Below are 27401 nucleotides of genomic sequence, written 5' to 3' on the forward strand. Positions count from 1 at the left end.
GCCTGGAGCGGGGCGGGGCCTCGGGGGTGTGTCCTGGGGGCGGGGCGCGGACGCGGAGCCTAGTGGGCGGGAGGCGGGGGCGGGGGCAGGCCTGGGGGCGGGACCCGGGGGCGGGGGGAAGGGGAGGTGAGGGGGCGGGGCGCAATGCTGTGGCCGGTCTGGGGGCGGATCTTGGGGCGCGGGCGGGCGCGCTGACCGAGGCCCGGAAGCGGACGGAGGCGGCCCGGGTCGCCGCCGTCTATCTGCCATGAACGAGGCCGACCGGCAGCTCCTGCGGCGGAGCCGGCTGAGGCTGGTCCGCGAGCTGCAGGTGGACTCGCTCTGGGACGCTCTGCTAACCCGCGAGCTCTTCACGCCCGACATGATCGAGGACATCCAGGTGCGCCCCAGCCCCCGCCCAGCCGGCGTCCCCCCGCTTCTCGCGCCGCGCGCAGTCTTCTTGTCACGGATGGGGACCGCGACCCCGCGCGGAGAGGGTTGTTGAAGCCACAACATGACTTAATGGCTGAGCTCCCGCCCTCCCCTCCCTGGTCTGTGCCACCCAGTACCCACCTTTTTAAGAACTACTCTGTGGGAACCGCTGTTTCCCTCATGGCGTCGAGCCCACGAAATCGGCCAGCGGAACCAGGCAATCCCAAACACTTCTTTGGGGGCGTGCGAAACCGATTCCACGCCCTGCACCGTGGGCGTACGCTGTGAGCTGTTGCAGCCCTGTGCTTCTTGCCAGGAAGGGGGATTGTGTGTTTTTTCCTCCTCTGGCATAGAGGTTCAGGGCACCCACTTGGGGGTCAGACTACCTGGCACTGTGTCTTTGGGCAAGTCACTTATCCTCTTTGAGCCTCAGTTTCCTGGGCTGTGAAATGGGGACAAGAGTAGTATTGTTGTGAGGGCTCAATGAGATAACGATGTGAGACAGTATAGTGTCCCGCACGGAGTGAGGGCTCAAGCTGTGGTAGCTGGTTGTGCCCTGTCCTTTTGGCCAGCCCTCTTGTGTTAAGGTCATGGTTTGTAAGAGGTTTTAGGGATGAGGGGCCTGATGCAGGCAATGGAGAGAATAATAAGGCAAACATTTGAGGTTCTCTTTAAAACACTGTGGTGTCTTTGTTTTATTTGCCCCTCAGCACAGTCCTGTGAAGTGAGGAGGGTCCAGGAGGTATTTCCTACCTCGAGGTGGCTATGTCTGACTTCCTGGAGGCCCGTGGCCAGTGCCCTGTGGGTTGCTTGCAGGCAGAGTGTCCAGTTTCTGTGTCATCCAGGAGCTTGGCCTGACCCAATGAGGAAGTCCTTAATGGGACAAGTATCATATGGAAAATTGCCAATGAGTGGTAACATTAAAAGAAGTCTTATGGGGCCGGCCTGGTGGCATAGCAGTTAAGTTCACGTGCTCTGCTTCAGTGGCCTGGGGTTTGCCGGTTCGAATCCCAGGCGTGGACCTAGACACCGCTTATCAAGCCATGCTGTGGCAGGCGTCCCACGAATGAAAAAAACAGAGGAAGATGGGCAGGGATGTTAGCTCAGGGCCAGTCTTCCTCAGCAAAAAGAGGAGGATTGGTGGCAGATGTTAGCTCAGGGCTAATCTTCCTCAAAAAAAACAAAAAAAGTCTTATGAGTGCCTGTTGTGTGGCTTGTACTGAGGAGTGGAAATGGTTTGAGGCCATATCCTTGTCTTCAGGTAAATTCACAGGGATCGCAAACTCAAATGCCTGGGAGGCCCATTGGGTGGGCATTAGTGCAGGCATCCCCCCAGCTCCAGCTGAGTGTGGTCATACCAGAATGTAGCCTGGTGTTGCTGATTTTTCACGTTCTTAAAGAGAAACTGGAAATCTTGATTTCAGTGTCAAATTCCATGATTTTAAATGTTAGCAACAAATTCAGAATTTTTAAAGAACATCGTGTGTATAACAGGCTGCCATTTTGCCATGCCTGGTATGGCTGAGCCACATGGATCTGGGTCCTCATCCTGGCTTTGTTACATATAGGGAAGTTGTAACACCCTTCTGTAAAGTGGGAATAGTTGTAATCATTGTGATTTAACCCATTAAGCTTGTTGAGGGGGAGTAAATGAAATGATGCATTTAACACAGTGTCTGAGTGTTCAGTAAATGTGGAGAGAAATCAAAACACCACGATCTACTTGCAGAGAAGTAGACATGTAGCTGTTTTGCTAGTAAGAATTATCTTCTCAGTGACACTATAGGTCTGCTGTTCAGTGTAGTACCCATTAGCCACATGAAGCTATTTAAATGTAAATACGTAGTAATTAAACAAAAAATTCAGTTCTTCAGTTGTATGACCCAAGCAGGCACATGTGGCTGATGGCTACCATATCGGATAGTGCAGATAAAGAACATTTCCATCATTACGGAAGGGTCTCTTGGACAGCACTGCCATAGGATAATTGAAGATGGGGTGGTTTTTTATCCCTGTGGATCCTGAGGAATTTGCCTGGTGCTAGGTCTCAAGGGACACCTTCCTCCTGCTCCCACCCTGCTCCTTGCCTTAGTGACCAGCCCCACCATCCCAATACCTGTCAGCCTTGACCATTCCTGCATCTTCACAGTCAACCCAATCAATGCCCAAGTATAGTTGATTTTCCCTCCTTCTTTCTCTGGTCTGTCCTCTCACTTCTTTTTTCTTTTTTTGGAGGAAGATTAGCCCTGAGCTAACGTCTGCTGCCAATCGTCTTCTTTTTGCTGAGGAAGACTGGCCCTGAGCTAACATCCATGCCCATGTTCCTCTACTTTATATGTGGGACGCCTACCACAGCATGGCTTGCCAAGCGATGCCATGTCCACACCTGGGATCTGAACCGGGGAACCCCTGGCCGCCGAGAATAGGAACATGTGCACTTAACTGCTGCGCCACCGGCCTGGCCCCTGTCCTCTCACTTCTTCACCATCTTTGCTGCCACCTGACCTGGCTATGGCTCACTCCCTTCCATTGTCCTCTGTGCCCCCAGGATGATTTCTCTAAAAGGCAGATCTGAATCTGACTCCCTTCCTAAAACTCTCCAGTGGCTCCTCACGGTTTTCTTGGCATGGCCCCTCATCCCTTGCTGCTGTTTCCCACCTCTGCTTACATATCTCATTTCTCCAAACTCTCTATTCACTTCCTAGTGTTCCCTGGGGTCTCAGCTAAGACATCGCCTCCTGGATGCCTCCCTGACCCCCCATGGCTGAGTTGGGTGCCCCTGTACCCTCCCAGTCCCATGTGCTTTCCCTCCTGGCACTTCTCTCTTTGCTGTGTCGTTGATTTGTCTGTTTGCATCCCCCACTAGTTGTTTGCTCCTTGAAGATGAGACTGTTCGCTGCTGTATTTTCAGCGTGTAGCACAGTGCTGGGTGCACGGTAGATGCCTCCAAAATACTGAACAAGTACATAAGCCAAGGCTGGCGAGGGGCACACACTCAGTGTACCTGCAGGCTCAGTTTTTGCCCATGTGCCTCACTGTTTAGACTTACGCTAGGTAGGAAATGGGGGGAGATGGTGAGATTCACAGGAAAGCGCGTGGGTAATAGCGCCATGTCATTCTTTCCCAACAGCGCTCTGGATCTCGGCGCGATCAGGCCAGGCAGCTGATCATAGATCTAGAGACTCGAGGGAGTCAAGCCCTGCTTTTGTTCATCTCCTGCTTAGAGGACACAGGCCAGGACACACTGGCTTCGTTCCTGAGAACGAGTAGCCAAGCCGCCAAGCAGAATCCGGAGGCCATCAGACCCTCGGACCTCCCGCCTGTGGTGCTCGGACCAGTGGGCCTCAAACCAGAGGAGCTGAGAGCAGTGAAGCAGGACCCATCAAAGCTGACTCCAGGAAAACTCACTCCAGTGGTGCTGGGGCCCGAGGAGCTCTGGCTGGCCAAGCTCAGGCCAGAGGTTCTCAGACCAGAGGTGCCCAGGCCAGTGGACATTGGTTCTGGAGGATTCAGTGATGTCCGTGAGTACTGAGAAGAGGGGTTGGCGGGTGGGTGTAATGAATGGTCCTTGGAGAGTGACCATTGGTACAGCCGAGTGGGCTGAGACTCAGAATTTCATTTTGGTGCTATCTTTCTGAGTACTCATAGAGGATGAGTGGAATATTCTGGCAGGTCTTCAGGAAAGCCCCTCCTCTGAAAAGCATGTGTTGAAGTCTCTTTTGGATGTCCCAGGTTTTGATCAGTGTTTCTAGATCAAGCTGTCGTTCAGGATTGACCTTTGGGTCCGTGTGGGTAGTGTGGAGGAGCCAGGTCTGGCGGCAGGAGGGAGGCCTCCGCCTGTCAAGAGTCTGGGCCCTGCCAGCATGGTACATATCCCTCCCTCCTTCCCTCACAACAACCCTGCAGGGCAGGTCTCATTAGACCCCTTCTTGTTGATGAGGGAACTGAGGCGCAGGGAGGTTAAATAATTTCCTTAAGGTCACAAAGCTGCATCCAGTAAAATGCATAAATCCTAAGAGTACAGCTGGATGATTTTTACCGTGTACACACAGATGACCAACCCCCAGGTCATGAAGATATGGAACATTCTGGTGTCCTGTAAGACTCTCCTGTGCCTCTTCCCAGTCTGCTCCCACTCCCCTCCACCCAGAGTCATCACTGTTCTGATCTCTGTCACCGCGGTTCCCTTTTGCTTGTCCTTGAACTTCAATATAAATGAAATCCTAAAGTTTGTGCTCTTGGAGTCTGGTTTCTCTCGCCATCATTAAATTCGTGAAATTCACTCCTATTGTTCTTCATATCAGTAGTTTGTTCTTTTTCATTGCTAGGTAGTAGTAGTTCCTGTTCTGAATCATCCACAATTTATTTCACCATTCTGTCGATAGACATGTGGGTTTTCAATGAGCGCTTCGTTTCTATGGCAGCACATGGAGATCCAGCACTTCTTATGTCGTGGTTGCCCAGTGGACCACTGCATGGTATGGATGCTAATAATAATAATAATAATAATTATTATTATTATTATTTAGTGGTTAACCTTACTGAGTGCTTATTTTTTGCCAGGCAGTTTTGGGAGTGCTCACATAAATGATTTAATTTAGTTTTCCCAACTCTCTCGTAAGGTAGGTGGTACAGTTTTCCCATTTTACTGTTGAACAAAGTGAGTGACAGATTGAGAAATGACTTGCCCCCAGTCACACAGCTAGTGAGAAGTGGAAACAGGACTGCAGTCCAGGCTTCCCCGCCCTGTCTGCTCCGCTGTGTAGCCCCACATGTGCCTTGCACTGTATTTTATTCACCCAGTCCCTGTTAATGGACATTTGTGTTGTTTCTGCAGTAGCCTTGCATGCTCATCTATCTCTGACTGGGGTTAGGTTTCTGGAAATGGAATTGATGGGTGAAAAGGTAAATGTTCCTGTCTGATAGATGCTGCCAATTTGTACTTCAAAAACATGCCATTTTATAATCTCATCAACCATAAGCAAAAGTGACCATTTTCCCGTACTCTTGCCAACAATGAGTATTAACATTTTTTCCCATGTGATGGGCAAAAAGTGAAATCTATTTTCTGTGCTGAATAACTGTGTGATTTTGGGTGACCTGTTAAAGCAAAGAAACAAACGTGACAAGAGTCTAAGGAAGAAGACCGTTTCTGGAATTGCTTGTATGCTTTATTGTCCTACTATAACGGGGCCAGGCAAAATATAAAGTCCAACTCTTATCTGGTTTGGTGGAACGGTAGTTTGAGTCATTTAGGACCAACAGTCTGGACTTGACGCCTCCTGTTCTTTTGGAAGGTATTGTATTTCCTATTTGTTGTGAATATTTATTCCCAGTAGGAGCTTAAATCTGAAGGATAAATAATAGTAGCAATAACAAGATCGCTTCAAATGTCTATGTCACTTTACAGTGCACACAGTGCTTTTTCAGGTCATCAGAACTGCCGTGTGCAGTGGAAGACAGGGCAGGCCCTCTGCTATCATACCCTGTTTGCAGGGGAGGAGGCGGGGCTCTGAGAACAACACAGTCACAAAATGAGTTCAAGTGCAGAGCTGAGACTTGGGCCTAGGTCTTCTGGCTTAATAAGTGACTGCCTCCTCTGCCCCAGTCTGCTGAAAGGTATCCTTTTAGGTATTGGGCCTTAGGCTCCTGAGTACTGCACAGGAATGTTTCCCAAGGTAGGTTTCATGGTGACCCTTTGACAAAGGATCTTTGTTATTTTCTTCCTTCTTATAACTTTGTGCTTAGTTTATTTTTCTCTTTCTAGTTCCTTGAGTGTACGGTTAGATTGTTTATTTGAGATCTTTCCTTTTCTTAATGTGGACACTTATCGCTATAAACTTCCCTCTTAGAATTGCTTTTGCTGCATCCCATAAGTTTTGCTATGTTGTGTTTCCATTTTCATTCGTTTCAAGATATTTTTTAATTTCTCTTTTGGTTTCTTCTTCGACCTATTGGTTGTTCAGGAGTGTGGTGTTTAATTTCTACATATTTGTGTGGATTTTCCAGTTTTCCTCCTGTTATTGAGTTCTAGTTTCATACCACTGTCATCAGAAAAGATACTCTATGCCTTTTGACTGGAGAATTTAATCTGTTTACATTTAAAGTATTTATTGATAGTGAGGACTTGCTGATGCCATCTTATTAGTTGCTTTCTGGCTGTTTTGTAGTTCCTTATTCCTTTCTTCCTCTCTTTCTCTTTTCCTGTGCAAATTGAAGATCTTCTGTAGTAGTATGCTTTGATTCTCTTCTCTTTACTTTTTGTGTGTCTACTGTAGGTTTTTGCTTTATGGTTACTGTAAGGCTTACGTAAAACATCTTGTAACAGTCTATTCTAAGCTGATAACAACTTAACTTTGATCATATACAAAAACTCTCCCCTTTTACTCCCCCCATTTTATGTTTTTGATGTCAGAATTTGCATATTTTTATACTATATATCCATTAACAAATTACTGTAGCTATAGTTTTTTATAATGCTTTTGTCCTTTAATCTTTATGCTAGAATTAAGTGATGAACACTGCACACCGTATTATGGGATTAGAGTATTCTGAATTTGACTGTATGCTTACCTTTTTCAGTGTGTTTTATCTTTTCATATGTTTTCATGTTACTAATTAGTATCCTTTCATTTCAGCTTAAAGAGCTCCTTTCAGCATTTTTTGTAAGGCAGGTCTAGTGCTGATGAACTCCCTCAGCTTTCATTTGTCTGGGAAAATCTTTCTCTCTCCTTCATTTCTGAAGGACAGCTTTGCTGGGTAAAGCATTCTTGGTTGGCAATTCTTTTGCTTTCAGCACTTGAATATATCATCCCCCTCTGTCCTGTCCTGTAAGGTTTCTGTTGAGACATCCGCCGATAGCCTTAAGGGACTTCCCTTATATGTAAGGAATTTGTTTCTCTTGCTGCTTTTAAAATTCTCTCTTTTTCTTTGATTTTAGACAGTTTTATTATAATGTGTCTTAGAGAAGATCTTTTTGAGTTGAAATCGTTTGGGGACCTGTGAGCTTCATGAACTTGGAAATGCACATCTCTCCCCAGATTTGAGAAATTCTGAGCCATTATTTCTTTAAAAAAGCTTCCTGTCCCTTTCTCCACCTCTTCTCCTTCTGGGACTCCAGTAATCCGTAGACTGTTTCTCCTAATGATACCCCATAGTTCACGTGGGCTTTCTTCACTCTTTTCCATTCTTTTTCTCTTCTGAATAGGTAACTTCAAATGACTTGTCTTCTACTTCACAGATTCTTTCTTCTGCTTGATCAAGTCTGATATTGATGCTCTCTTTGCATTTTTTTAAAAAATTTCATTCATTGTATTCTACAGTTCCAGAATTTCTGTTTTGTTCCTTTTTTTTGGTAAATAACAAGATCCAATTAAATGATTTTAACATGAATACCTTTTAAAAGTTAATTAAGTTTTTCGTTTGATTCTTTTCTACGATTTCTGTTTCTCTGTTAAACTTCTTCCTTTGTCCATGTGTTGTTTTTCTGATTTCATTGAATTGTCTTTCTGTGTTTTCTTGTAGCTCACTGAGCTTCTTTTAAACAATAATTTTGAATTCTTCATCAGGCAAATTGCAGATTTCCATTTCTTTGGGGACAGTTACTGGAAAATTATTGTGTTCCTTTGGTGATGTCATGTCTTCTTGATGTTTCATGTTTGTTGAAGTCTTGCATTTGAAGAAGCTGTCACCTCCTCCAGTCTTTTTTTTTTTTTTTAAAGATTGGCACCTGAGCTAACATCTGTTGCCAATCTTCTTTTTTTTCCTTCTTCTTCTCCCCAAAGCCCCCAGTACATAGTTGTATATTCTAGTTGTAGGTTCTTCTAGTTGTGGCATGTGGGATGCCGCCTCAGCATGGCTTGATGAGCAGTGCCATGTCCGCGTCCAGGATCCAAACTGGTGAAACCCTGGGCCACAGAAGTGGAGTGTGCAGACTCAACCACTTGGCCACAGGGCCGGCCCCACCTCCTCCAGTGTTTACTGAATGTGTCCGATTCATATTGCTCTTCAGTGTATCCATCTCAGATTGTTCTTTTGCACCAGTGGTGTGCCAGGACTGCTCCACTGGACTCCTGGACTTCCACAAAGGCACTCTTGTCCATGGTTGATTGTCAAAATTGGTATTCTTTGTGGAGGAAGGCAGTTGAAAATTCTTATTTTGACGTTTTGATGATGTCAGTCTCTCACTTTGTGCATCATTATTGTTAATCTGGGAAATAAATAAATTCCTCAGTAGTGAATAATGGTTATATTTTTTGGGATGCAGTGGAATTTTAGAAATGAGCAGTAGCTTCAGAATGAAGTCTAGGGACTAATAGGGGTCTTCAGGCTAGGTAAAACCATTTCTAATTTTAAAAATGGGACATGAATGCTTTTCTGGCATGGCTTTTAAACTGGCAAGAGAATAGTTCCCAACAAGGGGTCCAGGCCTGCTCTGAGCATTGAATGTCACTATCATTGGATCGTGATTGTAGGCTCCAGCATGACTTGGAGGTAGCCACCATGTTCTCTTTGTTTAAAAAAGAAAAAAAAGTGTCCCACACCCTTATAGGCTGGTGACTAGTTGACATCTTGCTAATTGAAGTGAAAACTCTTTTGACATTGAAGGAAAATTGACTCACTTATTTATTCTGCAAATATTTCCTGAGGACCTACAGTGGCTTCCACAGACAGGGAGCATCTGCTCCCCTGGAGTTTCCTTACGCCTTTCTATTCTAGAATGTCACATAAATGGAATCACATCGTATAGAATCTTCTGGCTTTTCTTACTTGGCATAATGTTTCTGAGGTTATCCATGGAGTTGCACGCATCAGTGGCTCATTCCTTTTCAGGCTGTGTAGTATTGTTCCCTTGTGTGGCTGTATCACAATTTGTTTATCCATCACCTTGTTGACAGATGTTTGGGTTGGTTCTAGTTTTGGGCCCTATGAATTAGGTTTCGTTGAACATTTGTGACCAAGTCTTTTTGTGCCCATTGCACTCATTTCTCTTGGGTGTATACCTGGAAGTGGAATTGCTGCTCCAAGGGTAGGTGTGTTTAACTTTATTAGAAACTTCTGACCAGTTCTCCAAGGTGGCTGTGCCCCTTGACTCCCACCAGCAGTGCCTGAGGGTTCCTGTGTTCCCATTCCTCCGTTTCTGTGGGGGCTGTCCTCACAGAGTCCCCTGCCCCTCCCCTGTTGGACCTTGACATTCACGTTTTTTTCTTTCTCTCTGCAGGTGCTCAGGACAGATTGAGGGGAAACGCCGATTTGGTGAGTCTTCATGTGATTTGGGGCCAGTTGTGTTGGCGTTGGGTCCTTCTGCTTTCCCCTCCCAGGTCCTTCCCTGCAGCTGTGTCACGAGCCCAGAGAACCCAGCCCGGCTGGAGGGAGGCTCCCAGCCCCGGGCCCCCACACCTCCCTCACCCCAGCACACCTCTTTCTGGAGCAGATGGTCCATCCCTGCTCCTCCTTCCTTGTTGAAGTCGGGGGTCAGACCTAATGAGGGGGGGTGGGCATCAGAATAGTCTGTGGCACCCAGTCCAGACTGTCACTCACTCTCTCATTCCCAGCATTTAGGATGTGACTCCTGTGTGCCAGCCCTGGGCTCTGTGCTGGGATACCTGAGAACAGGCCACTTGTGTTTCTAGCCCTGATGGAGCCATCAGCCCAGTAGCGGCCAGTTACACAAAGAGATATATAAATATAAATAGTGTTAAGTCCTGTAAACAAAAAGTACAGGCTGCTCTGAGAGAGGACTACAAGCGAAATGTCGAGGAAGGGGCGAGGGTGGGCCTGGGCAGAGCCACCCACACAAATCTCAGGCACTCCCCTTGTTCAGACAATCTGTAAGGGCCTTTTGGGGTGAATGTCTATGGGTGTCAGACTTGTAAGCTGGCAGCTCCTGTCCCTGAATACTGCGGTGGGAGCTAATCGTCTCTCCCCAGGTAAGCTACTCGTGCATCTCACAGCTCGTGCTCTCCCCAGTCTGTCTCAGGCTGCTTGCTTCTGCCCTGGAATGCTGGGTGTAGACCTTGCTTCTCCTGCAGAGGTGGGGCAGACCCCAGTTTCTGTCCCACCCCTCCAGATTGTCAACCACGCGAGTGAAAACCAGGGAGTCACCTTCTCTCCCGTGGAGCACGGTGAGTCCCTGGCTTATGTTGGTCCCTGTGCTTGGGCAGGCGTACGTCCTGAACGCGGACCCCTGTGGCCACTGCCTCATCATCAACAACGTGAACTTCTACCTGGCGTCGGGGCTCGGCAGGCGCGTCGGCTCCGACATTGATTGCGAGAAGCTGCGGCAGCGCTTCAGCCTGCTGCATTTCGTGGTGGAGGTGAAGGGCGACCTGACCGCCAAGGTAGGGTCGCCGTCTGCAGAGGGAGATGGGGCGGGGTGTCCTGCAAGGGACCCCGAAGGCAAGCAACTCCCCAAGATGAGCCCTCAGGGCTGTAGGACCGTGTGTGGGAGGCAGTGGGGCTCGGTGGTTACCAGTTCAGACTCCGAGACACCTGGGCTGAGGACATCGTCGAGGTGGCTGGCTCTCCCGCCACGGGCTGTGCGACCCCTGAGCCTTGGTTCCTTGTCTAGGTAGTAAGATAGAACTCCCCTCACAGGGTCGTAGAGGGGGTTAAACGAACAGTGCCCAAGCACACACCTTTCCCCCAAGAACAGTGGCTCCTGTGACTGTTAGGACTGTCGTTACTTCAGTGTTGGCTCCGGGAACTGGGAAGGTGCTCTGCCCAGGCCTTGGGTGGGCCCAGGATGGGGCCTGACCTGTCAGTGTTCTGGCTCACCTGTAGCCTTTTCTTGTAGCAAATGCTCCGGGCCTTGGGGGAGCTGGCACGGCGCGACCATGGTGCTCTAGACTGCTGCGTGGTGGTCATCCTCTCTCACGGCTGTCAGGTAGGAGGCTCAGCTCCTTGGGCAGGCGACAGGGAAGGTGCACAGAGAGGCCGTGCAGGAGCCCGTTCCTTCCTGCGTCCAAGACACCTTGGCTTTGTGGGAAGAGCCGTGGGGCGCCATCCACCTCCTGTTGTTTTCTTGGGAGCCATCTGGCCCTCCGAGGAGTTGGATGTCCCTCCTGGGTGGCACAGTGTTCCTGGGAGACGCCATCTGGGAGAGGCAGGGAGGAGACAAGCTCTGCTCACAAAGCTCCTACGCCTGGATTTTGTTCAGAGCTGGGCACAGCACACGAGAGCTCCCAGCTTCTACCTCGGTCGTGCTGGGCATTGTTCCAGACCCTCTGCTGCTTGCTGGGAGTTGGGACACTGGGAGCCGCTCTGGGCTTGGCCACTCATGTGCTGGGTCATTGTGGCCAAGCCCCTCCCCCTTCCTGGGCCTCAGTTTCCTCATCTTTTAAAGTCGAGGAGTTGGACGGAACAGAGATTACAAGCTGGGGGCCTGTAGTCCCCCTGTGGTTGCACAGTGTTTTCAAAACTGGCAACTTTCACACAAAAGTCAGGATTTCCAGCTTCCTATGAAAAACTACCTTAACAGGCCAGCATCCTCACAGAGAAAACTCTGGCCTGTAGCTGGGTGGGGGCTGCCCCTTTGGTCCTTTCATTCATGGTGTGGCCCTGGACTGGCAGCGTGGGCGTCACGTGGGAGCTCTTGAGAAATGCAGCCTCAGACCCCACCCCCAACCTCTTCATTCAGAGCCTGCGCTTGAACAAGATCCCTGTGCACATCACGTTGAGAATACCTGGTCTTGAGCAGTGGTTCTCAATGTCTAGCTGCATCAGAGGCGCCTGAAGGCCAAGATTGCTGGTTGTCACTACCAGGGTTTCTGATTCGGGGGGTCTGGTGGGGTCCGGGAATTTGCTTGTCTTACAAGTTCCCAGGTGATGCTGCTGCTGGTTCAGGGACCACACCTTGAGAACCACTGATCTGCAGCAAGCTGGCGGGCATTCTCCAGTTAGGCTGTCTGGCCCCCATAGGCACATGAGTTTGAGAACCAACCCGCTCTGTCCAGATCAGCCTCATGCCCCTGGCTGGGGCCTTCTAGATGCTTGGCCCCCACAAGGCCTCTGAACAGGCTGTTGGATTCCTTCTCCAACTTCTTGGTTTTGTAACCAGGATTCTTGGTCTTTTAGGCCAGCCACCTCCAGTTCCCGGGGGCTGTTTATGGCACAGACGGATGTCCTGTGTCCATCGAGAGCATCGTGAACATCTTCAATGGAGCTGGCTGCCCCAGCTTGGGAGGGAAGCCCAAGCTCTTTTTCATCCAGGCCTGCGGTGGGGGTAAGCAGGTCCCCAGGCCCCTGCAGATGGATCTAGTGGGGAAGGAGCCGCCACCTACGTCCTTCTCCATCCTGGCCCTGACAACGTCGGAGGGGTCTCTCCCGGCAGTCAGAGGGTCCCAGACATGGTCACTGTTGTCCGAATAGCAGCACCTCCATCCAGCTAGAGTAGGCCTCAGCTTCGTCTGTCTTTAGCGGTCAGGGTCTTCTGTCTCAGTGCAGTAGCCTCAGGGGCTCATTTAACTTGGCAACTTTACAGACATGGAAAAAACAGAGCAGAGGAGAGAGAAAATGAACTCCTTCATTTTCCTTATCATCGTTCTCCCAACCTCCATCAGCCCCCTTTCCATTATCCAAGAGAAACGGAGGCCAGAGCTGAATTAATTATTAGAATTCCCAATGGCCCAGGGACTGGGGATTTCAGTCATTTTTAAGGATCATTTGGGTCATTTGTAGTTTTGTCATTGGCCCTGACTTTAAACCTAAGCTCTACTTCACCGTTACTTGGTTTTGTTATAAAAAAGAAAAAGAGGGGAGAGAGGAACATTGTGTGGCCTGGATCATGGGACCTGGTGGCAGAGGTGGGGAACACCGGGAATTCTGTCCCAGGGAGTCAGTCCCCTCTGCCTGGGGCTCTCCAGGGGCAGGGGTACCTGAGAAGCATTTCAGTTCCTTGCCCTCGGCCTGATCTGCCAGAGGAGCGGCCAGTGTTACACCATCCAGCTCTCCAGCTTGCCCAGGTGAGGGCTGTCCATGCCAGTGACATGTAACACGGCACCTGCGGCTTATTATTCTGCACACGTTCATCTGTCCCATACTGTTCCACGTTGGTGGGGGTGGGTTGTCTGGGAGAATAGGCTCTGGTCACAGGGTTCCTCCAATACGTGTTTATTGAGCACCTGCTGTGTTCACCAGGCTGTGTGTTAGGTGCTGGGGATACAGGACAGACAGGGTCTCTGCCCCCTGGGATCTGTAATGTGGTTGGAACTGGATTAAGTCACTGCCCATAGCTCGGCCCTGAGTGACTGAGGACACTGGGTTACCTCCTGGATCAGCTACTTACTCCCTGCACGACCACAGGCCAGTCAACCTCTAGAAGTCTCGGTGAGTGGGGATAATTACAGAGGCTCCGGCACAGCGTTACTGTGATAATATCTAATGCACAAACTGGTGCGTGTACAGCACTTAACGTGGGTTCATTTTCATAACTGCAAAGTTCCCCTCCCCCTCCCCGGCCCCGGCGGACCCAGTGTCACATAAGAGCCCTCCCGCTCAGTTGCCTCAGAGTAATGGCGATAGCAAGGTGGCTGCTGCTCTTGGAGTTGTAGAAATTCTTTCTAATGCATCTTTTTTCTTATGATCCAAAATGTATGGGCCAGTGATGTTCTTGCTCTGAGGCATGTGGTCCTTCTTTCTTCTTGAATCAAATGAAAGAGGAAGTGGGCAAGGGCATTATGAATGAAGGGTGAGCTCGGATGCCAGCTTTCTGGGAAAGTTATACTCAGCTGGTCTTCTAGCCCAGTGCCCACCCTGCTGTCCATTCTCAGTGGCAACGAGGATCTTTGCAGTGTCTTTAGACTCCTTCGTGGGACCTACAAGGCCGCTGGTGATCTGGCCCAGGCCACTTTTCCTCCCTGAGCCTGGCATGCTGTGCCCGCCCCATCTCTGCTCAATCTTCCCGGGATGTCACAGGCTCTGGCTTGCTCTTCAGCCTTTCCCTGTGCTATTCCTCTGCCTTGTCTCCTGGCCAACTCTTCTTAATCATCCATCTGTCTGGTTACAACTTGCTGTCACCACCGCCAGGAAGTCTTCCTTGCACAAAGAATGAGGTGGCCCTTGTGCTCCTTCCTGTCGCCCCTCTTCTTCCCCTGTCATAGCACTTTCTCCTTGTCTTGAGATGACCTCATCCCCTGGTCAGCTCTCCCAGGGCAGGGCCAGGCCCATCTGTCCTACAGCCGGGTACCCAGCCTGGTGCAAAGCTCACAGTATGGCTGCATCTTATGTGGATTCTAATCATTTGAATTTGACACAGAACCATATAAAAATATCTGTGAGCAAAAGTAAGGTAAGTAGACTCTGTCATTAAAAAGAAAACAAAACAAGTCACTGGGAGCAGCAAGATTCCAAACCTGGAATGCAGTGATTAAGATGCCACCTCTGGGGGCTGGCCCAGTGGCGTAGTGGTTAAGTTTGCATGTTCCACTTCGGTGGCCCGGGGGTCACCGGTTCTGATCCCGGGTGCGGACATGGCACCGCTCATCAAGTCACGCTCTGGCAGGCATCCCACATATAAAGTAGAGGAAGATGGACATGAATGTTAGCTCAGGGCCAGTCTTCCTCAGCAAAAAGAGGAGGATTGGCAGTAGTTAGCTTAGGGCTAATCTTCCTCAAAAGAAAAAAAAAAGATGCCACCTTTGGTGTTCCAGTCCCTGCTTAGCCTGGCAGGCTGCGTGACCTTGTGTTTAACACTGCTGCCACATGAGGGCGCCGTTGTCAGCTGAAAACAAAAATAGTGGAATGTCGAGTTCTCTCAGCGCGTGTTGGGGGGTGGTGTCCTGTTGTTTACATGCGTCAGAACCTCTGCTCTGGGTTTTGGTGACTCTTGTGTTGCTATTTTAAAATTCACTGTTGTTACAATTTAAAATAATTTTAAAATCCTCTGACGTGTGATCCACCCCTTCATTAAGAGGTAGTGCGGGCCTCAGAGTGGAAAAACCCCAACGTGGGTGACTTTGGGGTGGAATGTCAGTGAAGAGGGGGCGTGCTACTGCGCGACAGAGCATGGTGCACTTGGCCAAAGCCGAACGGCCTCTGTTAGGCTGTGCTGTGAATTTTGGGGCGAGGCTTCTTCAGCAGTTCAGAGCTCATGCTGAAAAGGCGGAAGGAAGAGCGAGATGCCACAGTCGTGGTGGATTTTCTGTGCTCAGGGAACAGCTCCTCTTCCCGCTATGTATTTGTTCTCATGGGAAGTTGGTCTGGCTTTACTAGGAGGTTTGTATTGACGACGCTCCTTAAGAACAAAGCTGTGCATTAAATGCATCCCTCTGTGGGTGAGGCCTTCACATCAGATTTGCAGAACGAGGCAGACACACAGCTAGCATCCCCCGTCTGACCCACCCCTCTTTTTCCCATCGTCCTCACTCGGATCTCATTGTCTCTCCTCTGTGCCCACCTCTGTCTCCTTGGCTAGTCTTCTGGCTTCCCCCGCCAGCGCCCTCTCTGCCAGTCACCCCTGCTGCCCAGGCAGGCCCGGCAGCTGTCCCATATTCACAGCTAGGGTCCCTTCCCCTCCTCTGCTTCAAGTCATTCCCAACACCTAGGGCAGATTCCAGAATCTCCATCGAGAGGACAATCAAAAGCAGTGACCCGAGAAAGCTATAGCACAGTCCAGCTTTCACCATCTAAGGAGCCCTCTTTGCAGGCTTGGGAGCCTCCGTGGGAAGAAGCAGGGGAGTTGAGAGGCAGAATCCTGGCTGCTGCACGTTAGCTGTGAGAATGCAGACAAATTACCAGGTTTCTGAGTCAGCTGTGGGAGGTGAGAGGTCAATAGATGTTGGGGTTATTATTATGGGGTTGCCAGAACCATCTCTGTTTTCTGCAGATGGGACCCCAGCTTCCCTGGGGGAACTGTGACCTCCCTCCCTCCTTGCTGTTTCCCACCTAGACCCAGCCACGCAAACCCACCCGCTCCCCTACCCGGGCGCTGCCGACGTGTGCTGCTTCTCCCCCCAGGACTGATCTTCCTTCTCACGCCAGAGCCTGGGTCACAGTCACTTGCTCCAGAAATGGTCCCTAGGGAACCCTCTAGGCCGCTCCGCCCTCTGCCTGCCTGCTTTTAGGGGAGCTGTTTTTAGCTGCTGCTTTCCGGAGGAGACTGTGGAACCCTGCAGTGCGCTCTGCTCCCCCGGAACTCATCCCAGGAGACCTCCTGCAGGAGACCTGACGGCTCTGTGGCTGAGCTGTGAGCCGCCCAAGGCCTGCCTTGACCCCTCTGTTTTCCAGGCCTGCCACTACTTTTGGGGCATTTGGATTTTCAAACTGAAAAGAAAGAAAATACGACAACTTAAAAAAAAATCATCGAGAATCTTGCGAGCCTGACAGCCATCTCATTTTTAGCTCTTACCTTTGGATCGCGGTCCATGGGCTTGGTCTGCTTTTCTCATCTGGCATTTTCCCTTAAGCATTTCCCCACATCCCCAGAGTCTTCATCACCACTAGTTCACATGGCTTTATAATGTTCCGTTTTAGTGAAGGGCGCTCACTCACTAATCCACTTCCCTAGTGTTGGCTGTTTAGGTGATTCCTAATTTTTGGCTCACATGACCACAAATTTCTTTACATAGAGGACTTTGGGCTTCACTTGAATTATTTCCTTAGGAAATTACTGGGTCAGAGGTGTAAACATCTCCGTGGAGCCCATTACCTACCTTCTTTGATTCCATAAAAGGATTTGAGATAGCTTAAGAAGTACAAGAGATGTAGTGGAACAAATGGAGAGAAATGGAGGTGTAAGAAAAGAAGAGTAAGTTTGGGATCTAGAAACACATCCTGTGAGGTCCTCCACGCTTGCTAGAGGTGGCCCGCAAATTTGGCCTTGTGCTTTCCAGCAGCCGACGTGAGACAGGATAAGACAGAATTGCTTGTAGGATCCATCTCTTTTGGTATTTGTAAGACGGAAGCCAAGAATGGCGATTTTTCTCCCCTGGTTGTCTTAAAGGGGACACTGTGTGGTATAGTGGACGTTTCCTCCACTATATTCTCCGCCCCCCCCAAAAAAGAGATGGGTTTTATATCATTTTTTTAATCCAAGTCTCAATGTAAATTGAAGGCATTGTTTTTTCCATGTGGGCGTTTAGCTCCCCACACAGAAGGACCCCCTCTTCTTCTTGTGTTTTCCTCAGTGCCGTGTTGGTGCCCTCTACCCCGGGGGTACTCTGTGTGTGTGTGTGTGTGTCTGCCATCTGTGTCATAACCCACAATTTTAAAGAAGGCTTTGTAATGACTCGTGGAAAATCCTCATGATGCTGTGATAAAGGACTAAGGCACGAGTAGTTGATCCTGCAAATAACCAGGTAAAAACAAATTGACAAAAGGCTGGATGGAGATGCAGCCACCTTTTAGCCTTGGTTGTCTCTGGGTGCTGCCAACATGGTGGGCCTTTGTTTTGAATCATTATGTTGAGATGTAATGTGTGATAGGGAAGAGGCCGTCAATGTGATTAAAAAAAGCAACCAATGCCAAAATGGCCAACGTACATAATACTGGGAGGTAAACTCTTAAGACCAGAATAGTTCATGCTCATTAAAAAATAACCAAAAAGAAATCAAAGCTTTCAGAGGTATATAAAGGTGAAAAGTAAAAGTTCTCTGCTCATCCCGACTCCCAGTCTTGTTCCTCAGAGGCGGCCACTGTTAACGATTGGTGTTTCCTTCCAGACTTTTCTTTGTCTCTCTCTTTTCTTTCTATCTCTGTGTCCACCCATCATATGTAGACCAAATGGGTCATACTTTATATACTGTTCTGTGACCTTTGAGGGGTAACTTTTTTAAAATTTAAAAATATTGTGGTAAAATACACATAAAATTGACCATCGTAGCTGTTTCTAAGTGTATAGCTCTGTGGTTTTAAGTGTATAGCTCCATGGTTTTAAGTACATTCATATTCTTGTGCAACCATCACTACCATACGTCTCCAGAACTCTTTTCATTTTGCAAGACTGAAACCCTGTCCCCAGTAAACACTAACTCCCCAGTCCCGTCCCCAGCCCCTAATAGCCACTATTCCATTTTCTGTTTCTAGGAGTTGGATGACTCTGGGCACCTCATAGAAGTGGAATCATGCACTATTTGTCTTTCTGTGACTGGCTTATTTAACTTACCTTAATCTCCTCAAGGTTCATCCATGTTGTAACGTGTCACAATTTCCTTCCTTTTTAAAGCTGAATAATGTGACTTGTTTTTTAATAAGGTAAATTGTACCATTTTTACCATTTTAAAGTGTACAATTCAGTGGCATTAAGTACATTCACAATGTTGTAGAACCGTCACCACCATCTAATTCCAGAAATTTTTCATCATCCCAGACAGAAACCCCACACTTATTAGCAGTCGCTCTCCATTCCCACCTCCTCCCAGCCCCCGGCAACAACTCAAAGCCCTGCTTTCCTCTCTGGGTTTGCCTCTTCTGGATGTTTCATGTAAATGGAATCCCGTTCTGGGGCCGTTTGTATCTGGCTTCTTTCACTCAGCATGCTTTCGAGGCCCATCCACATTGTCACGTATCAGCACTTCATTCCTTTCTAAGCCTGAATAGTCTGCACACGCTTTCTTTATCATTCATCTGTCAGTGGACACTTGGGTTGTTTCCACCTTCTCCCTATTGTGAATAATGCTGCGATGAACATTGCTGTACCAATTTTTCTTTGAATACGTGTTTTCACTTCTTTTGGGTGTATACCTCCTAACTTGTTTCTATGCCTGTTTTTAAAATTTCTACATTCTCTCCCCTCCAATTTTACTTTATGAATTTGTGAAATGTTTGTTGTAGGAGAAGGTAGAGCTTCTGTGGTGTCCTGCTCATGTTTGCCAGCACTGGAACCCCAGCTCCGGAGCCATCAGCTGGTCTCAGGCTGGGGCAGGCTGGCTGGGGTCCTGCTGTGTGTGTGCCGGTGACAAGTGGTGTCTGTTTCTGCTTCCTGCAGAGCAGAAAGACCCTGGGTGTAAGGTGGACTCCACTTCCCCTGAAGACAGGACCCCTGGCAGTGACTCTGAGCCAGACGCTGTCCCGTTCCAGGAAGGCCCAGGCACCTTCGACCAGCCGGATGCTGTGTCTAGTTTGCCCACACCCAGTGATATCTTTGTGTCCTACTCCACCTTCCCAGGTGAGCGCGTCCTCCCAGCTAGCGCGTCCCCCCCATCTGCCCTAGAAGCAGCTGTGTTGTGAAGAAGACCTGGGTGTGGGTCTTGGTTTTACCTCTTGCCACCTGTGTGACCCTGAGCAAGTTTTCACGTCTCTGAGCCTCAGCTCAGGGCGAGGCAGGCGAGGGGCCTAGCTTGCAAAATTTAAGGAGGCACGCACCCCTGGGTTTGTGGGCCTCACTTGCCTCACCGTTGTCCTGGCCCTGCCTTGGTCTTCTCATCTTCAAAATGGGAATAGTAACCGAACCCTAGGGGTCATCGTGGGGGTTAACAAGGTGGCCGGCACATCACTGAGCAGGGTGCCTGGCACACGGCAGGTGCAACAGGTGTCAATCTCCTTCCTTTCTTCTCCCTCGGTGAGCACTTGACTTCTTCAGGCCTTGGCTTCCTTGTTGGGAAAATTGGAATCATAACCAAAGTCATGAGGTGGTGGTGGGGATGAAATAAGGTCACAAATGGGACAGAGTGCAGAGACGCAGGCTGCTGCCGCTGGCCGTGTAAACGGGTCAGAGTCCGGAGGGGCCCAGCCTGTGTGCGTGGGGGGCGGCTCTGGCGCGGAGTTCAGCCCTCCTCCTTCCCAAGGCTTTGTCTCCTGGCGGGATCCCAAGAGCGGCTCCTGGTACGTCGAGACCCTGGATGGTGTGTTTGAGCAGTGGGCTCACTCTGAAGACCTGCAGACCCTCCTGCTCAGGGTGAGTGCTGAGGGGAGGAGAGGGCAGGGTGAGGAGACGGGCGGAGTGTCTTCCTCAGGGCCAGGTGGGGCCGAGCAGGACCCCGAGCCTAAACCAGAGGGACGGCCCGTCGCCCCGTCTGCTCTGCGCCTTGGCTTGCCGTGAGGGTCAGCGCTTTGGCTTCTTTTAACGTGAGAGGTTACTGTCTGCAATGACATATGCCCCTTATTCAAAGGGGCGCCTTCCCCAGCTCCCCTGTGGTCCCCAGGCTGACACCACCTGCTCCCCCCAATGACGGAGCCAGTCCTCAGCTCCACGTGGGACGGCTCAGTGGCAGAGCGTGGCACCTCCTGAGGGCAGGTTGTGGGGGCTGTCCCTGCCCCTTTGCCCCGCTGCATAGTCATCTGCTCTTGACCTTCAGGAGTCATGAATCCCTCCTTAGCATACCCCCTTCTCGGGTGGCCCCGTGAGAGGACAGGGAAGGAGGGTCTCATTGGGCCCAGCCTCGCTGAGTGACATCCTGCCCAGAGCAGCTGCTTCCTCCCAGGGTCCCAGAGCACACGTGGGCCCTTCCTGCTCGGCTCAGGCATTTTGTGCCTGAGAAGGGGCTGAGGGCTGGACCGCTCCTTTCCCCTCAGGAGGCTCTGGCTCTGTGCTTGCTGAGCCGAGCAGAGGAGAGCAGGCCTGCCACCCAGCACGACTCCAGGGGGCACCACGTGCCGTGGCCCCCCACAAATGACCCTCAGAGGAGCCGGGCCCCGTGGGGTGGGGGTCCGTCAGAGCTGAGCACTGCCCTTGGCTCCTGGGCCCCATCTCTGCTCGCAGCTTTTCTTCAAGCAAACCTTCCCATCTGATTGGAACTGTCGATTTTCGCATTTTAAAATTTTGAATTTTCTAAACTTATAGTTGAGATGATTGTTCTCTAAACCTCCCGCTCCAGGGGGCTGCAGTTAGAGCTGTTTCTGAAGTGCTGATTCTGTGGACGTTCCCCCAGCTCCACGTTGGGAATTCTTTCTTCCATCGCGAGAACTCACAGACCTCCCTCCCTGTGGTCGTGTTTTCACAGGTAGCTCACGCTGTTTCGGAGAAAGGAGTTTACAAACAGATTCCTGGTTGTGTTAATTTCCTCCGGAAAAAATTTTTCTTTAAAACTTACTGAGGCCAGAGCCCCTCACCCTGCCTTCTCTTTACCCCCAAACCTTCCTGCTCCAGGCCCGGCGGCGGCTGAGGCCTGGGCCTTCCTCCAACCACAGCTGCCACGTTTGGCGGCCTGTAGAGAGTCTTGTTTCCCCACTGGCGGCAGACAGGCTCTTACGAGCTTCCCAATTGGAGACACATGATCGGCGCTGGAGGAAGAGGAAGCAGAAGCACGCCAGGGTCATCATGCCGCTCTCCACCAGCGCCTGGTTCTTGGCTAATAACCGTGGTCTGTGACCCCTGTTTTCTCTGGGGCAGGGCTTCTAAGCCTCGGCATAGTGACATTTGGGGCCAGGTCATTCTTTGTTGTGGGGCCTTCCTGTGGATTGTAGGATGTTTGGCTACTGGCCTCTATCCACTAGAGGCCAGTAGCAACACCCTTGAGTAGTGACAGCCAAAAATGTCCTCACACATTGCCGAATGTCCCTTGGTGGGCCACTTGAGAACCGCTGATCTGTAGGAACTTTTGGCTGCAAACCAGCCAGCATCTCCCTTGGATCAGCAAGTTTGGGGCAACTAGAGTCTGAACAGCTGGAATCTGAATCCTAAATGAAGTTTTAAAAATTATTAATTTTTCCTGTATTGCAATATTCTTAAAAAAATAAATCTTAGGTGAATATGGACTGTGTTTTGCCTATTTCCCACCTCATGTTGCTCCAACTCTTTGTTCTCCCTTATAAAGGAGACTTTTGCTGTTCTTGAAACACTTCCCCATCTCTTATTTCATTTGATTCCTCCCCCCCCCCCCCCATCCCAGGAAGGCGACTGGGTGGGACCTGTGTGTTCAGAGAGGTCAAGTTGCTTGTCCAGGGGAACACAGGTGGCCAGTGGAGAGATTTGGCTGGACCCAGGTCTTCTGAGTCCAGCCTGTGGCTCCAGGTGCCTGCCTTCCTGGCTGAAAGACCCCTGCACCTAGGGTGATCGTCCTGTGTGACACTGAGATGTTGAGCTTTCCCAGCGAAGGCCCATCCCTGAGGTCTTTTGAGCTGTCCTCACCGTGGCCTGCTTCTTGCTTTTAGGGCTAGATGTGAGGATGGTTTAGTAATAAGACTCTCACCAAGATGTGATGCGTGTAGTTGTTACTTTATTATTAGTGTTTTCCTTCTGTGACCTTTCCAAGTCTCAAGCAGTCCGGGGACTTCTGCTGGTTAGTTATTTGCAATCACCTGCAGGACACACGTGAGAAAATAATGAGGGTCGCTTAGCGGAGCAGAACTACGTTTCGCAGTTCCCCGCTTTCTCCTTCCGGGCTCCACGCTGCTCCTGTGAACAGAGGCTGCCGGCGATGCACCGGTTCTCACCTAGGGGCCCTGATGACCTTTGGGAGAAAAAGATGTCATCCCAGCTTTTTGCTGACCTGCTGGGGTCGTCCTGGAAAGAGTGGTCTTAGCCTGGAGTCCTGTTTGGGTTTCAGGGTTGTGGGGACTGTGAACTCCTAGAAATTATGTGCTGAATGTGGGAATGGGCATGCTTTTGAATTTCATTTGTTTCTCAAAGGATTTGAGCTCCTCCAAATTGTTAACAAGCACTGCCGTTTGCAAGGCCCAGTTAGGCACTGTGGGTGGGGCTGTCACCTGTGTTCAGAGGCTGTTTAGCAGTAAATATGAAACATTTGAACATGTCAACTCCGTGATCCAGGGATGCTGCTGGATGTCTACAGTTCAAATGCTCAGAGCAACGTGTAGGAACGTGTGTCCAAGGATGTCCACTGCAGCCAGGTGGGGGTGGAAACTATGGAATATTGTTTAGCTGTTAAGAAGAATGATGACGATGTCTGTGCTCACATGTAAAATGTGATATGGTGTGGAGTGAAAAAACTAAGCTGCAGAATAGTAGGAAGAGTACAGTCGTATTTTTGGTTATGAGACAGTGTATCTATATGTACATATATAGGTATTTTATATATGCAATAAATAAAGTCCAGTAGACCACACACCGAGCTGTTAACAGTAATTATCTCTGGGGGTGGAGGTGGAGATGTAAAACGAGGGGGGACTTCTACACTTTTAATTGACACACTCATCTATTCCTTTAATATTTTTACAAAGAGTATGTATTACCTTCTAAAATAAAAATAAAGCTGGCGAATGCTGAAGCTTCATGTGCTGCCATCACTTAACGAGCACTTGTTGAAAGGATGAATGCCCTTGGCCACTGTCTCCTGTCGCTTCCCTGCGCATGCCTTTGTTGGCAGCTTCCTGACCTTGCCTCGTCACCTGTCTGGGCAGGTGCTCCCAAGCGCCTGTGTGTGACTCCAAGCTGCACATGGCATGACCTGGGCTGGGACCACTGCGACGTTTTGCTAGCCCTTCTGCAGCTGCCGGGGCGGCCCCCCCAGAGGACAGCTGGTTGCTTGGCTCTGCCACTCCTGGAACCCGTTCTGGGCATATGTGCCTGCTCTGGCTGCTGTCTCGTAAGGCAGGGCCTCTGCCCAGCTGCCTCGAAAGGCTGGCTTTCCCCATTGATCCCCTCTGACATCGTGCCGTGCTTTCAGCTGTGGCCTGTCCTGTTGTGCTTGAGTCTGTGGCTGGGAACAGCTGATGCTGGGACAAAGAGATCAGGACAATTGCTCCTGGCCCCTGCTTTGGACCCCCAAGGTGCTGCCAGGACCAGCTGCACGGTGACTCATGCAGCAGCTGGGGCTGGAAAAGGATCCTGGGATTTGGCTGGGAAAGGCCCTCTGAGCAACCTTCCATCCAGTCTTGGGCCAGGCTCCTTTGAAATGCTGGTGGCACCTCAAAAGCTGGACTCAGATTTTCCTCTGCCAGAACGGAATCATAGCTTTCCCTCAATTGACTAGAAAACCCCTGCAAATTAATGGCCACTCTGTTCTTGATTTCACATTTTTCTCAACAAACTTTTCTGGAACCTCTGGTGCCTATGACCACTTGTTGGCAAAGAAATACCAGCAGGCAGACAAGTGAACAAGGAGCCGGCAGTATTAGTGGGAACGCTTGGAGGCAGCCACCCGCTTATTTTGACAGTACCCATTTGACAGTGTAGTTCTTCTGTGCCCACAGCCGTGCTTCCATATTTGATTTCATCACAGAGTGCCGGTTTGATTCCACTCAACAGTTCTCTGCAAATTAAACTTAAAATAATGAAACCAGATACCAGCTTTCCCTTCTTTTGGGGCTCTGCAGCAAACACCACAACTTGCTCTGGCTCCTGAAAACGTGGAGGAGTCCTGTTCGAATTCAAGTCCCATTTTACAGAAGAGCAAACAGAGGCAGTGGCAATGCCAGGCGGTGGGTAAAAAAGTGCCCCCAACTGGCAGAGAGTGTCCTTCTCTTCCTTCCTGGCATCCATCACCAGGCACAATAAGACAGAAACAACCCCACTAATCCTAAGGAACCTGCTCTGAATGCCTGAGGAGCAGCCTTTGTTTTCAAGCTCTTCGGGCAAGGCCACCCTCCGTGTGCCTTTTCACTCCACTTTACCCACACAGAAATTGTGGGGGTCTGTGGGGGGCTCAGCAGGGGTTCCCCAGATCTGCAGCCTCCTGTAGGGAGCTCCTGCCTAGCTCTCAGGAGGAGAGAGTGGGTTCTCAGACGCTAGGTGGGCACTGCCCTCGTGGGGCCAGGTGAGCAGGGCAAGGCCCGCGGGCCCAGGGCTTGTCCGATTCTTACGTTATTGATCCAGTCAATGTAGTTGGAGACCCGGGTGAAGACAGAGGGCTTGTGGTAGTAGTTGCAGCCGAGGGAGGACCCGAAGCTGACGATGCCGTGCACTTGCCATTGGCCGTTATCTGCCTGGCAGTTCAGTGGCCCGCCGGAGTCCCCCTGAGGAAGGCCAGAGTTCTGTCAGGAGGGACCTGGGAGCCTGGATGGGGCAAGGGGGGGGGGGGTTGCCTGTGAGAGCCCCCCATTGTTTGCAGGGCAGTTGTATCGTTCCATTGCAGGGTGCCGTGTTCTCCGAGGCCAGCTTGTGGGCACAGCTCAAGATGGCACCATAATACCAGCAAGAGTGAACATTTATTCTTCCTGTGTGCGTAGAACTGAGCTAAGCACTTTATACGCCTTATCTCATTTAATCCTCATGGAAACCTATGCAGTAAGCATTTTAGTGTCCCCATTTCACTGAAGAGGGAAAACTGAAGCCCTCAGGGGTTGTGACTTGCCCGAGGTTGCAGGGGCAGTAAGAGAAGCTGACACTGCGCCCCAGAGTTAGAACGCCGTGCACTTCACCACCACAGGCCATGTCCTCCCATGATGAGGGAGTTCCGGGGGCGGGGGCAGCCTGTGGGCAGAGAGTCTAGGGACACAGTGCGATTTGAAGGACATGTAAAGCTCCTTCCACGCTGACCCCACTCTGCTGCAAAGTCCACCACATAGCAATTCCTTTTGGTTAAGACACTGTCTCTAAGTAGGCTCTGTGGCAGTTACCAGAAAGGGACACATTTGGGCTATTCATGGAATTAATTCTCCAGATAAACTCCAAGTCACCTTAGAGGGGCCCTAACCCAGAGAATATGCCCCTTGGCTCCCTTCCTACACAGAGGAAAGTATAAGAAAGATGACAGTAATGAGAGACCTCGATGAGACCCAAGGAAGGACTTCCCAGCAGTAATGGGGTAAACACTACAAGAAGAATCTCAAAACATCTTTTCTGGAGACTACAGGACAAAGGTCAGGGTCTCAAATGTCTGGAGCTGTTTCCCGGTGCTTCTGCCAGCACGTAGGAGAATGGACTCCAGGACCCTGAGGGCCTCTCCCCACCCCAGCTCCCCACCCCAGGACCATTTCCTGGCAGGGCTGGGTCGGGGGGGCGGGCAGGCACCTGGCTTTCTGCACTCACATTGCAGCTGGAGATTACGCCATCGCCCCCAGCACAGATCATATTGGTCTTCACGGTGCTGCCCCACCAGCTGGAGCTGGAGCACGTGGCGTAGCCCACAACCAGCAGCTTGCCCTGCTGCAGGATGTCAGGAAGAGCCCCGTTGGCTGCATGAGACCAGACAGAAGGCGTTAGAAGGTCGAAAGAACTCCTGAGAAAAAAGGAAGTCGCGAACACCTTCTGGGTTTTCTGCCCAGCCCCTTTCCGTCTGGTCCCTCTTACTTCCCCCCATCCATAGTGTGGCTATGGGAGCAGCCATGTTTGGCTGGACAGTGTCCTCACAGCTGATTGGTTAGTGTTCAGGCCACTGGTGATTGGCTCAGGGACGAACACCTGACTCAAGCTAAGCCGATGAGCTCCTTCTCCTGGGATACCGGGATTGGGACCATGAAATCCCAGCCAGAGAGGACGTCAATCTGGGAGCTGTTGGCAGTGGCTGTCGTTTTCTTTTAGAGGAAGAAGGATGAAATAGGTCCGCTGAGAAAATAAATTCTGAGAGAGTTTCCTGAGTTTCTTAAAGTCTTCCAACTCTGATTTTTTCCTCTACCTGAAGCCTGGCTGTGTCTCTGCCCTTGCTTGGGACTCTTAAATCTTTATAAAAATTCCCCTTTTTGCTGAGCTAGCTTCATGGGTTTCCATCACTTACCTTAAATACGACAGTGAGCCTGCTGGCATTTGGAGCCCCCAGATTGGGAAAAATATTCTGATGTGGGGAAGGTAGAGCTTTCCTAATGGCCCCCAATGACACCGCCACCATCATCTCCATTACTCTTACTGCTGCTGCTAATGGCAAGGATTAGCAGTAGTATAATTCTTCACTTGCGCTTTTTATTAGGCTTTTCAAAATATGCTAATCCTCACAGTGAATCTTCATTCCTATTTGGCAGATAAGATACTGAAGCCAAGAGAAGTTAACCGCTTGCCCAAGACCACCTGGACCCTTCCCGGGCTCTGCCTGCCTCAGATGAAATACTTCCCGTCCGGGTGTTTTTTGAAATGACAAGTAGCTGTGCTTGTATCTTAATAAGCTTCTTGTCACTTCTGCTGAGTTTCCACGTGTTCTTGTTTTTGCAGGTAAGCCCATGAAGAAGGCAGTATTAATTTAATGAGTGTGTGTGTGTTGATGTACCTTTGGAACAATATGTCA

At 50.1% G+C, this 27401-nt stretch overlaps 2 protein-coding genes and 1 long non-coding RNA gene across 3 annotated transcripts in view; 2 read left to right on the forward strand and 1 right to left on the reverse strand.

Annotated features, from left to right (window-relative positions):
- Positions 1–170: 170 nt before the first annotated feature.
- CASP9 (caspase 9) lies at positions 171–22041 on the forward strand. The gene is made up of 9 exons (XM_046662747.1): positions 171–379; positions 3542–3932; positions 9632–9666; positions 10575–10751; positions 11207–11296; positions 12487–12634; positions 19334–19513; positions 20133–20242; positions 21288–22041. The coding sequence occupies exons 1-9, from the start codon at positions 248–250 to the stop codon at positions 21378–21380; spliced, it is 1356 nt and encodes a 451-aa protein (XP_046518703.1). The 5' UTR covers positions 171–247; the 3' UTR covers positions 21381–22041.
- Positions 22042–22198: 157 nt separating this feature from the next.
- Positions 22199–27401, reverse strand: part of LOC124240077 (chymotrypsin-like elastase family member 2A) — a 15790-nt gene continuing 10587 nt past the window's right edge. The window contains exons 6-8 of the mRNA XM_046662748.1: positions 26216–26361; positions 25048–25200; positions 22199–22584 (exon numbers count right to left, since the gene is read on the reverse strand). Of these exons, the coding sequence (XP_046518704.1) occupies positions 22567–22584; positions 25048–25200; positions 26216–26361 (317 nt within the window). The 3' untranslated portion in view covers positions 22199–22566. The remainder of the gene's footprint in view (positions 22585–25047; positions 25201–26215; positions 26362–27401) is intronic.
- LOC124240078 (uncharacterized) overlaps positions 26596–27401 on the forward strand; it is a 2212-nt gene continuing 1406 nt past the window's right edge. The window contains exons 1-2 of the long non-coding RNA XR_006888761.1: positions 26596–26726; positions 27142–27328. This is a non-coding gene — a long non-coding RNA (uncharacterized LOC124240078). The remainder of the gene's footprint in view (positions 26727–27141; positions 27329–27401) is intronic.

The sequence above is a fragment of the Equus quagga genome, chromosome 5 (assembly GCF_021613505.1).
Source record: "Equus quagga isolate Etosha38 chromosome 5, UCLA_HA_Equagga_1.0, whole genome shotgun sequence".
Lineage (NCBI taxonomy): Eukaryota > Metazoa > Chordata > Mammalia > Perissodactyla > Equidae > Equus > Equus quagga.